Here is a 14,511-nt window from a genome sequence, read left to right as displayed (position 1 = left end):
CGCAAGGTTGCACAGCTAACAGGTAGAGAACCCCAGGTGCCAGCTCCACCATCTGCGCTGTTCTGGCTCTGTACACCTCCCTCCTCCCTCCCTCTCGGATCGCTCTCCAAGGAGCAAGCACCGGTTTCTTTTAAAATGAAGAGAACAAAGGTTTTGTTCTGAAGTAACCTTCCTGATCTCATCCATGTAAAAAAGGCATAGAAGGAAACAACACCGATGTCTTACCAGTGGCTGACAAGAATTATGAGAAAGATTTTACTGCTTTGGGTAGTTTGATACTTTCCAAATAAATTAAACATCCATCATCTCAGCAATAGAAGATGCATCTCATTGCTTGAGCAGGGAAAGAAGGCTCTGCCCTTGGAAACACTAGTGAGAAGACTAAGTAGCAGCGAACACTTTGGGAAGATGATCCAAATTCTTGGCCTGAACCTCTGATCTGTCCCAGAGCCTCCCAGGAAGCAGCGGTCGCTGGGCCCATTCACGTGTGTGGGAGCTCTTTTTCCGAGGTGTCGGACTGGCTGTGCTGTAACAGCTGTGGATCTCTGCAGGTGCTGCCCACCTGTATGCAGAGTGGTGGCGCCCAGTTCACTCCCACCAGCCTTGGACAGACGTGTCAGGGTTGCCCGTAGCCTCACCAGCTCTTGGGTTATGTCCAAGTCCACCGAGGGTGCCAAGGCTGTCGTTGGCATTCAGGTGTGCCTTTCCCTGGATTCTAATGAGAACGCGTCTCTTGTCACATCTTAATGTTCCTTGGGATTTCCTCGTTTCCAACATGCCTGTGAAGGTGTCTCTCCGTTGTTCAACTGGTTTTCGTCTTTTTCTCGTTAATTTCTCTACCTTCCAGATAGGAGCCCTCTGATTCTTGTACATGAGCTCTAAAAAGATACGTGCCACACGTTTTCATTTTCGTAGTAGAGTCTTTTGACGAATAGATGTTCATCATTTTAATGCAAACCAACTTATCGATCTTCTTAGTGCTTTTTCAAGAAACCGACTTAAGAAATCTCTCTCTGCCCAACGTGGTGAAATACTTTTCTTTTGATTGTCTTGTTGTTTTGCTGTTCACTTTGAGAACTTCAATCTGCCTCGAGTGGAGTTGTGACTATGCTGTCAAGGTGGGATCTGCCTCCCCGCTGCCCACCGCAATGCTTTCAAGATGCCCCGGCACTGTTTATGGGAAGGAACATCCCCCTCGATGCATTATTATTTTGTCAAACATCAAAAGACCCACAGTCATTGAGTCCATTGTCTCAAAGACACCCTTTACAGAGTTTGAGAGGCTACAAATCTTGACAAGATCAGGGAGCCTCATCTTTCTTCTGTGGAGCGGCTGGCGGCTTTGAACTGCCTGCTTTGTGGTTTCAGCTCAATTTTAACTGACAGCACAGCCAGGGCTCCTTTGGCACCCACAGATCGGGTGTCTGCGTAATTGGAACTTCCTGTTCTGCTTCACTGGCATGTGGTTTGTTGTGATGAAGCACACTAGCTTCATCTTCTGATACCCAGCAGGAGGTGTCTGATGCCTGTTCTTGGAAAGTGTCCAGGTTAGTCTTTGCATTTCTGTAAGCAATCTAGAATCAGCTGGCTACATTCCATGCACACGCTTTCTTACATACGAGGGACTACCCTCCCAAAAAATGATGCTCATTTGTTTTTCTGATGTGAGGGGAATAGTGCATTTGGAGTTTGTTCCACCAGGTCAGGCTGTCAATCAAGCTTTGTGTTTGGAGGTTCTGAAAAGATTGCATCACAGTGTGTGATGCAAAAGACCTGATTCGTGGCAGAAAAGGGACTGGTTTTGCTATCACGACAATACACCTGCTCATGCAACCATCTCGGTGCACCAGTTTGGGGCAAAAAACAGCATGCCTCTCTTGCCCACGCGCCTGACTCACCTGATCTAGCTCTGTGCAACTTCTTTTTGTTTCCTTGACTGAAGAGGGACATGAAAGGACAGCGATTGGAAGAGGTGAAGGAAAAAACGAGTGAGGTGTTGTCAGTCATCCAAACAGATGAGTTTGGAAAATGCTTCCAAGAATGGAATTGCCGATTTGACAAATGTATTAAGTGGCATGGAGAGCACTTTGAAGGTGATAAAGCTATTTTAAAAGAAAATTAAATATGTAGCTTTGGGGGGGAAATTCTGGGGTTTGGGGGGTACCCCTAATATACCCTTGCCAATAAGACAGCAAACATTTTGAGGACAATATCCCTGTCCAGTTCATCTTTGCTCCTCCTAGCTTCCAGTGATGGCGGGGCGGTCCTCAAACAAACTCACTGCTGTCATGTCTACCCAGTGGGACAGAGTAGAACTGCCCCTGTGGGCTTCTGAGCTCATGGGTTCTTACTGGAAGAGAAAGAGTCATCTTTCTCGAGAGGAGCGGTTGGTGCCTTTGAACCTGTGACCTTGAGGTTAGCAGCCTAGTGCACAATTCACTACGCTCCAGGCTCATACGGTGGGAGAAAGAAGCCCTGGTGGCACAAGGGTTAAGCGCTTGGCTGCAAACCGAAAGGTGGGCAGCCGGAATGCACTTGGAGGCTCCATGGGCGAACGCTCTGGGCATCTGCGTTTGTAGAATGGTGATGTAGGACAGGTGAGGCACTTCCACTCTGTCACATGAAACTGGACTCAAAGGCACCGAACGGCAGTAACATGGGTAAGGGGGGGCCTCAACCACCAGGTGGTCCTCCTGGGTTTCACTTCCCGGACACATTAGTCACAACCTTGGTGGCACCATCGGGCAAGCTTTGGCCTGCTAAACCCACTGGCAGCTCCCCAGAAGGAAACAGGCTGGCTGGTCCTATAAAGACATGCAGCCCTGGGGACCCTGCGCAGGGCCGCTGTGAGCCAGACTCCCCTCAGTGGCAGTATGGTGTGTGCAAACAGAGGTCGCAGCTAGATCCCTGGGCCCTCCGCCTTCTAGAGAATGTCCTGCTGGCTTTGTGCACCTGTCACATGCCTGGAACTATCTAAATGGGCTTGGTGAGCAGGCTTTCAGAGCAGGCTGTAGACAAGCCTGAGAGGCCAGAACCAGAGTCTCAGGGACCCTCTGAGCCCTAGTGAGGTTCCAGATCACCCCTGCTTTGGAGGCCTGGCCTGTTCCCTGCTCCTCGTGGCATGGAAAGAGGCAGACTGGGATGTCAGGTGCCTTGGGCCTCATTGTAGTAGAATAAACAACACTCACAAACACAGATACACACACACAGACACGCCAAAGTCACTGCCAGCAAGTAGATTCTGACTCATGGTGGCCCTGTCGGACAGGCTAAAAGCCCTTGTGCGTTTCTGAGACGTAAACTCCTTATGGGGGTAGAAGGCCTCATCTGTCTCCTGTGGAGCAGTGTGTGGTTTCGAACTGCTGACCTTGTTGTTTAGCAACCTAATGTGTAACCCACAGTGGCACCAGGGCTCCCTAGAATAAACACAGATATTGTATGTTTTCTTTAAAGAAGCATTTTCACATTCCTATGCCAGATTCTAAAAAGCTTGATGAATATTTACTCATCTAAGCCCTGCCTCAACTCTGAGGTAGGTCTAACAGGGGCCCCATGTTACAGATGTGGAAACCGAGGCACAAGGAGAGGAAGTGCTGTGCCCAGTGTTCACAAGACGAGGCAGTGGTGGCGCGGGGCTTTGAACCCAGGCCGTGTCTACACTGACCCACCTCACAAGGCCGCCTCAACGTGGTGTTTTTAGGAGACTGAGAAACCTGCTAGCAGGCCTTAGGCTAGCTGGCTTCCCGCTGCAGCTCCCTGAGAGACCGGTTCTGCTACTGTGGAATGAACTTCCATGGTCAGGGTCACTGAAAGGATTGTAGCAGCGTCCCCATAGCCCAGAGTGCAAAGTAATTGATGATCAGAAGGTTGGAAGGGCCGGTCTGTGATGTTTCCCTCTCTGCTCTGCCCGGGCATCCAGGGGCTGCAGACGGCAGGGGGCAGCGCTGGGCCACAGCGTAATGGGCTCTCCTTGGACTGGATTTGCTTGCTGCTTTCCACAGGGGTCCTGGATTGTAGTGCCTGATCATGCATTTCTCACCCAGCCCATGTGGGACGCTTCTGCTGAAGAAGTAAGAACAAAACCAACTCCTGGTGGGACTCAGCCGAGGAAGCAAATGCTGGCATCCTTCTGCAAAATCATAACAGGCCTCACGCTCCCCCAGGACAGCAGCGTTCCCTACAGACCTACCTCTGGGTACTTGCTGCTGGTCTGAGTGGTTAATGCTAACGATTTTTCTGAAGTAAAACCGGGTGCCTCCTCTTGCCTGAAGGCCACCTCCCATGTCCCCACCCCGGGATTGTCCCTTAGAGGATGTTGGAGAACTGAATGCTCCGTTGGAGGCTCACGTGAAGTCTCTCTCAGGAGGGGTCACTCGGTGGACTCTCCACCGGGACCCCATTTCATGGCCAGGGCCTGCCATGTGCTCATAGCTGATGGAAATGCTCAAAACCTGAACCCCTGTGACAGCAACTACAGATAACGGCCCCAAAGACGGGGTGGGGTGGTGGAAATGAACACACGTCCAATTAAATCTTCTCAAAACATCCCTTGGCATCGGCTTTGCCATTCATTAAAGTGTGTGCTCGTCTCAGTACATTTGAAAAAGAATTGGTAGCTGGGGTTTCTCTCCCCCCAGGAGGAGTCCAGAGTATGCAAGGTGTCCTGAGAAATTGTAATGAACCATTAGTTCAGTGGGTGTCAAGAAGCGAAGACATGACATCAAAATGACCAAATAGCCTTTTCTAAAGACTTAGGACATGGGGCTGCCAAAAGAGCTTCAAAGACCAATTTCCTCTGTTTTCTCACAGAAAAATAAAAGTGTGTAACCCCACCCCCCAAAAATGTTTAGAACGAAAGAGATGTTTCATTAGAAATGTGGGTGGATTCACACACATTTGTTAACATGCAGTGTAGGAGGCCTCTCAAAGGAAGCCTGCTTCAGGCCCATACCTACTCCACACGGTCCCGCCCAGGGTCTGTGGATTCCTGGGGGTGCAGGGCGGTGGGGGGCGGCTGTCCAGAGGTGTGGCTAGAAGATCACAGAAACCTTTACGGAGCAAAAGCATCCAAATGTAATGCCATCGCTTCTTGACATCCCTCCCTTCCAGATGCACAGGCTGCTGACTGTGGGGTGTGCACTCTCGGAGCCACCCCGAAGGATTCTGCACCCTGATTTACACCCCTTCCAGTCAGCAGTCTGGGCTTCCTCGGGGGACTCGGATCGGATCGTGTTTCTTTTCAATGTTCTTTGAGTTTGGGAAACAAAAGAGAAGTCTGAAAGGGCTGGCTCAGGGCTGAGGGTGGGTGGGGTGAGGCACCCCAGTCGAGTTCTCGTAAGACAGCCCTGCTACCCTCAATGAATGAGCATGGGCTTTGTTGGGACAGAAGCAGAATTCCTCCGGGACACTTTCCCAGCCTCTACCTCCCCGAGGAGTTTCAGACCAACTCCAGTACATGTGCGTGGAGCTGGGCGTCCGCCGCTCACTCTAAGTCCATCTCCTTGACCTTGGAGGGGTCTGCTCTTTCGACAGCATTTGCGTTTTGTTGTATCTGACTGTGGCTTCGTCTTCTCCTTTCAGGAATCCTGTTCACCATGCTGGTATTTGGACCAGCCTGCGGGTTTATCCTGGGCTCTTTCTGTACCAAGATCTATGTGGATGCGGTCTTCATTGACACAAGTAAGGATGCCATCTGAACTTTCGACTTTCACAGCAAGCGTTTCCTCCTGGCTTCAAGGAGGCTTGGGCCCAGAGGTTCTAGCACAGCGGTTCTCAACCTGTGGGTCACGACCCCTTTGGGGGTTGAACGACCCTTTCACAAGGGTCCCCCAGTTCTTAAAAGTAGCAAAATGACAGTGATGAAGTAGCAAGGAAAATAATTTTATGGTTGGGGGGTCACCACAACATGAGGAGCTGTATGAAAGGGTCATGGCATTAAGAAGGTTGAGAACCACTGTTCTAGAATCTTTCTACTGAGAGAGCTGCAAGGCTCGCCCTTGTAGTTCTCATAACTGAAATGCTAACCTCACTGATAAAGGGTTGATGCTGACCAGGCATAGTGGTCCTGTCGGACAGGGTGGAACTGTCTCTATGAGTTCCTGAGACGAGAACTAATTACAGGGATAGAAAGCCCCTTCCTTGCCCCAAGGAGTGGCTAGTGGTTTCACACTGATGACCTTTCCGTGAGCAGCCCGATGGGTAATCGCGATGCCACCAGGGGTCCTAAGTTCTTATCACTGTACATCTGTAATTCCCTAACATATCTTCGTAGCAAGCTTACCCTATCCAAAGCCCAATTAGAACGTTACGTAGACACCCCTAGCTTAATTGCACATTTCTGAATGAACCTTTGTCACCATACATACCACCTCCCTTATTGTTCATTCATCACCAAGCGTTGAGAAACTAGCGACCTACACAGCTTATACCCTCTTCTCAGGACCTTTCACCTAAAATCACCACTCATTCCCCTTAAATAAGGCCTCTTGGTGGACTTGCGACTCATCAGCCCAGGCTCGCACATAACTACCATGCCGTGCATTTGCTCTTCTTATGTTTGGGGGATGCTGCTATATCCAGCTAAGCTTTCTGAGGTCATAACTAGTCAAATTCCTTGTAGCCGAGCTTAAATTGCGCTGTTAATCCGGACATCTGGGATTAGAAGGCAAGACTGTTGCTCCTCCTTCAGGGGACCTGGGTTCAAGTTTGAGTTCTGCCCGTACCTACTTGGGTTTGTAGAGTTGATTTTTGCCCAAGTGACTTGTGTTTGTCTTGGGAAATTAAGGATAACAACACTTACTCTACAGTTCAGATCTACCCAGAGACTCTAGGAAGCCAGAGCTATTGTAGGACTTGAAGGAGAGGGTAGAGATAGAAAGGTCTTCCACATACTCACACTCACTATATGAAGACCCTGTTTCCTAAATGATACGTTAGAGCCTGTTGTCTGGATGCACAGCAATGCAGAGGCCCACAAAAAGTTCATGGAAAAATTCCAGTTTCTGCCAATTTCATTTTGCCACAGCTTTTTAAAAAATTCCCCTCATTTAGGAAATTCCTTTCTAGAAGAGACTACTGTGACGGCCTTAGTAATTTTAGATAAAACATCTGGTCTCATAGCAGAAAGAATGAATATATTCCTCAGATTGAACTGGGACTCCCCAATCCATGATTCCGTGATTCAATAGTGCACCAGTCAAGATGGGTTTATATTATGTTATAGTAAAATCTACCCCCGATTCTAAGTGGTTTTATACACCAGAAATTCATTAAAATGTTTTCTTTTATTTTGCCGCACAACCTACCCAGCCAAACTTTTTTTGGAAGAAGTGGTGAAACTAGGGGATATCGTTGCCAACTTCAGTGTGGCTCTGGCCTGGAAGGAGAGAACACCAGGACGGGGTGTACTTGTGTTTTGATTAGGCTAAAGCATTTGACTGTGTGGATGATGCCAAATTATGGTGAACATCATGGAGAATGAGAATTCCAAACCACTTCATTGTGCTCACATGCAACGTGTGCATCTAGCCAAGGGAATACCCTTCCATCCGAACAGGGGAATACTGCGTAGTTGAAAATCAGCTGTATCTTTTCACCGTGTGCTGAGGAAGCCTTCTGAGAAGCTGGGCTACGTCAGAATTGGAAGGAGTCTCCTTAACAACCTGCAATAAGCAGATGACACAACTTTGCTTATGGAAAGCCAGGAGGACAGGAAGCACTTAACTGATGAAAATCAAAGACTTCAACTGCCAGCATAAATGACCACTCCATGTATAGAAACCACAATCCTTATAACTGGACCAATGAACAACATCCTGATGAACAAAAGAAAGATGAACGTTGTCAAGGATCTCAATGGACTTGGGTACGCCATCAGCATTTATAGAAGCAAGAGCTAATAAATCAAATGGCATATTGCTGTGAGCAAATCTACGTCAAAGAACTCTTTCAGGGGTTTAAAAACAAAGGTGTCACTTTGAGAACTAAGGCACCCCTGACCCAAGCCATGGTCTCTTCGATCTCCGCCTGTGCATAGGAATGATGGACAGCGAATCAGAACGACCAGAGAAGAACTGGTGCATTTGAATCGTGGTGCTGCGGAGAAATCCTGGGAGTTCCTCGCACTGCCGGAAGAACAAGGACGTCCAGTCAGAATGCTCCTTGAAAGGGAGGACGGCAAGACTTTGCCTCGTGAACTTGGAATATGTTATCAGGATGGTCTAGTCCCTGAAGAAGGACATCATCGTTGGTCGAGCAGAGGGTTCATGAAAAAGAGGAAGCCCTGAAATGAGATAGAGTGGCACGGTGGCAGTGACACATAGGACAATTATAGGGATGGCTTGTGAGAATGGTGCAAGAGCGGGCAGCCCTTCCTTCTGGGTGGGACTAGACTCAAGGGCACCCAAGGACAACGACACATGCATAGCACAGGATGGTGGCCTTGGGGAAGATATTACTTGGTTTATTGTAGTCTCCTGGCAATCTGAGTCGATAGATGTTTCATCCAGACCTTTCCTGCTACGGCGGCCCAAGTAGGAAACGAGACTGTGATAAGTTGCACACCAATTCTTAAAGCTTCTTCCCAGAAATAAGACGCATGGTTTCATCTCGTGCTTCTTTGACCAAAACAAGTCGTGTGATGTTAGCTTTCTATGCTGCATAACAAGGAGCCCTAGTGATGCAGGGTTCCGACCTAGACTGCTAACCACAAGGTCAGGAATTCGAACCCCCTAGGTGCTCTGTGGGAGAAAGAGGGGGCTTCAGGCTCTCATAAACACACAGAGGGCAGTTCTGCTCTGCTCTGCAAGGTCACGATGAGTCAGGGTTGATGGTGGAGAGGAGTGTTTTGAGTGCTGCTACAAAACAGATTGCCCCTACCCTGGGTGTCCCTGGGTAGTACAAACGGTTCGGTGCTTGACTGCTCACTCAAAGGTTGTCAGTTCAAACCCATCCAGGGTGTCTTTAGGCTGAGAGCAGCTGAGCATGAGCTGGCTCAGATCCTATAAGAGCCTCGAGTAAAGGCATTGGCCGTCTCTGCAATCCTCTCAGGGCTCATCCAGGGGAGGGGCCCTTCCAAGCCCACTCAGGTGGCAAATTGCAGAAGACCCACTTCCAGGCTCTTGTGGGCTTCTCTTCATGACCTGCGCTGGGACAAGTGGCCCAAGAGAGGGTGACAGAGCACCTGAGACAGAACGCCTCAGGTCTCAGAAGGGACTGCTTCTGTTGTGCGTGGTTCCTGAGAAGTCAGCTCTTTGTCCCTGGCCACATTCCAGACTCAGTCAGAAGGGTTTGCACGGGCCCGCAGTCCCAGCAGGCAAGGCTCATTGGGGGCTATCTTAGGCGTTGCCCACCTCAAGTGGCCGCTAAAAGAGAACACTCCATGTCTGTATAACTCAGTAAAGATGGAAGCCATGTTCTTTCTCTCAAAATAGAGAAAGCCATCCCATGGCCTTTCCAGGTGGATCTGAGAGTCAGTAAGAACTCTGGGCCCATCATCTCTCGGCAGTGCGCAATATACTAATAATGTGGCTTTAAATCCAATCAAGTCACTTTGTAACTCACTCCATTAATCCCATCGATATATTTACTCGAAGCTAATGATGTTACAAATTTCCAAGTTGGGGGAAAAAAGTTCCACCACAACTTTATTTATCCTTTTGAAGTGCCGAGTCTGTGCGGGAGGGCAATGAGCCCTGTTCATTCCCTGATTCGTAGGGAGTGGCTGAGGGTGGACTCAACAGTACAGGCTCAGCTGCACCTGCCACCTTCTGATAGGCACAGCAAAGCCAGCATCCACAGTTTTGAAGCGCACAGGCACACAAGACACACGAGCACAAGGGGTTCCGGGAGGGGCTGGTCCCAGTGCAGTGGGGCAGCCATGCAGGCAGCACATGTTTGCCTCTGGGCCTCTCAGTGGTGACACCATTGGGTCAGGACCCAAATGCCTAGGGATTTCCAGGGAAATGCAGGATGATGGAAAAGTTTGCACTCAACTCTTAGCCTGAAGGTTGGCAGTTCCACACACCTAGCAGTGCCCAGGAGCGAGTCCGAGCAAAGACTACTGCCCAGGAAAGCCCAGGAGCAGTCCCACTCTGAAATGGAGGGGGTTGCCTAGAGTTGCATCCGCTCTGCCGTAGTGGTTTGGGTGCCAGAGAACTTCCCGAGTATTGGTCCAGAATGAACCACAGCCGTAATCCGTAATCCGCTGCTGGCTTGTGAGTTTAGGAGCTGAGGCTCAGAGACAGAAAGGTCCATTCTATGGCTTGTACCTCTGCAAACACCAGGTTGCTACAACCACACAAGCATTCGCTCCTTCACACTCGCTCCTGAGAGTAAAACAGCAGCATTTCTCCGTGTCCCGAGTGGCCCTGGGGCTTACTTTCCACTCACCCTAAGCCCTGCCTTTCCTAGGTTGTGCCCAGCCTGGAATGCTGCCCCTGCCCCATTCTGTTCAATAGATCCTCCAGTCTCATGGATGAAGGCACTTCGTCCACGGTTCTAGGGTGCTCAGCAATGTACCACATCCGAGTGAGTAAGACAGATGGGGGACTGTCAGCTCCGTTCCCTTCAGGGCATCTTACTGATGGCAATCGCCCTGCAAGGAGGTGGTAACGGGCGTCTCCACCTGTTTCCAGAAATGGAAGGAGGAGTGGGCTTGGTGCGTCACCGCCTTCATCTGCATCCTCACTGAAAGGACCTACCTGGAGGTTTGGTGTGACTCTTGGCCACTAGAGGGCAGAAGCATATAATCTATCAAGGGTCTGCCACACACTCCTAGTTTCTAGCATTTTCCACTTATCCTTTGCAACTGGTCCTGGCCTGTGAATGCACTGGGTCTGTTATGTTCAGCAGAGAGTTGTAAATCCTTTCGGGATGGTACTCACCTGCCATTTCCTCACCTATTAAAATAGAGCCCTGGAGTTTCTACCTAGGGCAGCCCAGGTGTAGCCGATTATACATTGTCCTGTTCTCGCAAGGTTAGCAATTCAAAACCACCAGGCACTCTGTGGCAGAACGAGGAGGATTTCTACTCCCATAAAGAGGCACAGTCTTGGACACCCGCAGGGGCAGTGCTGGCCTGTCTGGCAGGGTCGCTAAGAGTGGACATCGGCTCCATGGCGGAGAGTACCCCAGGGAAAGTGGCCTTCAGCACAGATAGGCAGGAGGCATGCACACAGCCACGTGGTTTTGAAAACTTGTTCGAAGATAGGTGGGGGGTGGGAAAAGCCAGTGGCCTGGGAGTTATTGGGGCAGAGGGAGGTGCCAGGGAGGGATGCCCTGTCTCAGGCATGTGGTCTTGCAGCAGTGGAAGCAGCAGGATCAAAGACAGAGTCCAGTGAAGAAGTCTGATTGGCATCTTGGCCTTAGTGCCGCTGGGTGCTGGCAAGAGGGTGCTTCTACACCTGGGCGGTTTGTTTTGGTGTGTGTGTGTGTGTGAGAGAGAGAGAGAGAGAGAGAGAGAGAGAGAGAGATCCATGGTGCATAGAGAGAGAGAGTGAGCGAGAGGGATCCATGGTGCAGCTTGCCTGAGGGGCTCCTCTCTCTGCCCTTAGACATGGGTATAATTCAGCAGTGGCTGCCTTTGATCCACACTCGATCCCCAGGTGGCTCCCTCAGCCCATCTTCTGCAGGAGAAAGAGATGCGTGTTCTTGTCATCGTGTTGTTCCTTAGATGTCTGTCAGTCGAAAGCCCCGTTGCCAGCAGGGTCGGAGACAAGAAGGACTTGAGAGGCCCTTGACCATGTCACTGGCTGACCGTCACATGGGGTGTTTACTAGAAGAAGAGTATTAATAACAGCCATGAACCGGCCCTTATAAATGCTCTCCTTCGACCCCCTCAGCTGACCGAGCACATTCCCGCGGGAGGAAAGGCCGATCCTCTGAGGAGATGTTGCAATCCGCAGTGCTCGGGAAGTTGGCTGTTCTGCTGTGAAGGTCTTGAGGTCCCCGCAAGGCCAGTGCTCGGAAAGGACACTCTCCTTGGCAGGGGACCAACGGAAAACGAGAGGAATCCTCTATGAGACAAAGTGCCACAGCCACCACCTTCATGGATTCCGGGATGGACTTGGCCCAGGACCGGGGAAACATTGTTTAGTGATACATGACCATGGACTTCACGCTCACTCATTGCTATCCAGTCAACGTTGACTCCCAGTGATCCCGGGGGTGTCCAAGGCTCTGTTTATGGGAATAGAAAGCCCAGTCTTTCTCCCAAGGATCTGCTGGTGGTTCCCAACTGCCCACCCCACGATCACAGTCCAAAGAGTAACCACTGTACCACCACGGTGCCTGGACTTAACAGCAAGAGCCCAGGTGCTGGAATCAGACCTCATGTGCACCTACACGGATTATAATCCATGATCTTGGGTGCAGTGCCCCTTACAAGTCTGAGTGTGGCGTCTGTGAGTTAATGATGTAAAACACTCCTCAGTGCCTGGCCAGTAAGTGTCAGCACACGGTAAACATTAGGTCGTCTGTGAGCCTAAGCGCTTAGCTCATGCACACAGCTTGTCAACGTCAGAGCAGGAACTCAAACCGCAGGTGTACCTGGCTCCATAGCCTCACTCGACCACACAGCTTGTTTCCATGAAACATCTTCAGGAATGTAGCCAAAAGGCTGCCCCCATCCACGCGCACGGCCTGACTGTGCCCACCTGGCCGGAGACAGCATCCACAGAGACCTGTCCTAAGGCACGCACTAGCCAGCCCAGCAGACAGGGGAGGTGTGTGTGGGGTGGGGGAAGGAGCTGCCATTTGCAGCTGAACCAAATACAGCTGTCTGTTGCCTCCTGAGAGATCAACCAGCTGCCAACCTCCTGCTGGTGGCTGCTATTGGACTCATCTCCCGCTCCTCCGCCCTCCCCTCGCCCCAAGTAGCTTTCACACTGCGGTTGTGCTCCTCGGGGCATGTCCGGTTATGCCAAGAGAACCACTGACTCCAGAAGCTGACTCCAATAACGGAGTCTTTCTTGAGGATGCGGGAACGGTGTGGCCTGTACCGGTCAGCAGGGAGACACGGTTCCCTGATGGGATCGTTCAGCTCCCATCTTCTAGGACTTCCCACGCGTCTGCGTCAGCAGGCAAGGACAGGCGAGTGGGAAATCGTGCACTAGCTCAGAAGTCCCACTGCGCCCATTTCAGTGGCAGAATGAGTCATCTGATCACACCGGCCGCACAGAGCAGGGAGCCACGTCTCCTTGTCCCTGAGGAGGAGGAGCTGGCTGGAGACCTGAGCGCCTGTGCCAGGCCCTTCTGGGCAGTTCCACCAAAACGCCCGAGAAGAATACGGTTCACCGTGGGCAGTCGCTGGTGGCGAACACTGTTAACTGGCTGGGCTGCTGGATGGAAGGTCGGATGTTTGAGTCCGCCCAAGAGTCAGCAGCCTGGGAGACAGGCCTGGTGGTGTGCCTCTAGGTGGTCTGTCACTGAAAACCCCACTGCCCTCAGCCCTGTGGTGATGCATGGGTGTCCCCTGAGTTTCAGTGGGCATGACCACAACTGTTTGTATTGTCATTTGGCCCTGGAGACAGCCAGAAACAGGACGTGCCTCAGAAGGACAGTTCCAAGGCTGGGTTTGCCACACTGACCGTCCGCCGTGAGCCCCAGGTTCAGACTCAGTCTCTGCTCCCTAAGCTGCCTGCTCCAAAGCCCAGGGATTTCCCCTCAGCAGGCCGCCGCTTCTCTCCCTGCCCCAGGCTCTGGGTAATTGAAATGGAGAAGGGAAGGGGGTGGGGATCAATAGCTCCCAAATCTCCGGTCAACTGCAGCTTTTGTATAGCTACCAAATCCCAGCCTTCACCCTGTCACGCAGAGCCCTTCCCCCGCCCCGGGTCCAGATGGCACCCTCCTTAGTGCCTATACTGATGGCGCGCTCTACCCTGCCCCACTGATGGCCAGGAACGGTGGCTTCCCCCATGCATGCCAGTGCCTACAGGCAATGAGGTGGCACGTCCACACAGGCGCCACACACACACACACACACACACACACCACTACAGCCCTTCTCGGTGGGATGCTTTCTCTCTCTCTCTCACACACACACACACACACACACACACACACACACCCTGCAGCCCCTTTCCCTGGTATGTTTGTTCTCTCTCTCTCTCTGTCTCTATCACACACACACACACACACACACACACTCCCTGCAGGCCCTCTCCCTGAGATATTTTCTCACACGCAGCAGCGTCACTCTCTTCCTCACTGAAATCTGACGTCTCTGTGGTACTGATTTTGGTCCCTCAGCTAGCCAGGCATGCTCTGTTCGCGCTCACATCTGCCTCCATCTGAGCCTGTGGACAGGGCGGGAATGCGCCAGCTCGCTCCATACACCAGCTGCGCTCACTGCCTCTGGTGGTCCTGCCTTGCTTGGCTGAAGGTGAAGGGTGAAGCACAGTGGGTAATGAGGGAACCCATTGCTGCTCAGCGACCCCAGCCAGGCGCTCACTCCCTTGTCTCTGCCCTCCTTGGCCTTGGCCGCTCTCAAGGTCCGCGGCCCTTTCCCAGGCC

At 51.3% G+C, this 14,511-nt stretch overlaps 1 protein-coding gene across 1 annotated transcript in view; it reads left to right on the top strand.

Moving 5' to 3' along the window:
• SLCO3A1 (solute carrier organic anion transporter family member 3A1) overlaps positions 1 to 14,511 on the top strand; it is a 151,351-nt gene that overhangs the window by 52,255 nt on the left and 84,585 nt on the right. The window contains exon 2 of the mRNA XM_004709866.2: positions 5,581 to 5,679. Coding sequence (XP_004709923.2) covers positions 5,581 to 5,679 — 99 coding nt within the window. The remainder of the gene's footprint in view (positions 1 to 5,580; positions 5,680 to 14,511) is intronic.

This window comes from Echinops telfairi, unplaced genomic scaffold (assembly GCF_000313985.2).
Source record: "Echinops telfairi isolate 266 unplaced genomic scaffold, ASM31398v2 ScPeMD7_7409;HRSCAF=8447, whole genome shotgun sequence".
Lineage (NCBI taxonomy): Eukaryota > Metazoa > Chordata > Mammalia > Afrosoricida > Tenrecidae > Echinops > Echinops telfairi.
Note: the sequence above shows the minus strand (reverse complement) of the source record. Positions and strands in the feature narration are given on the sequence as shown.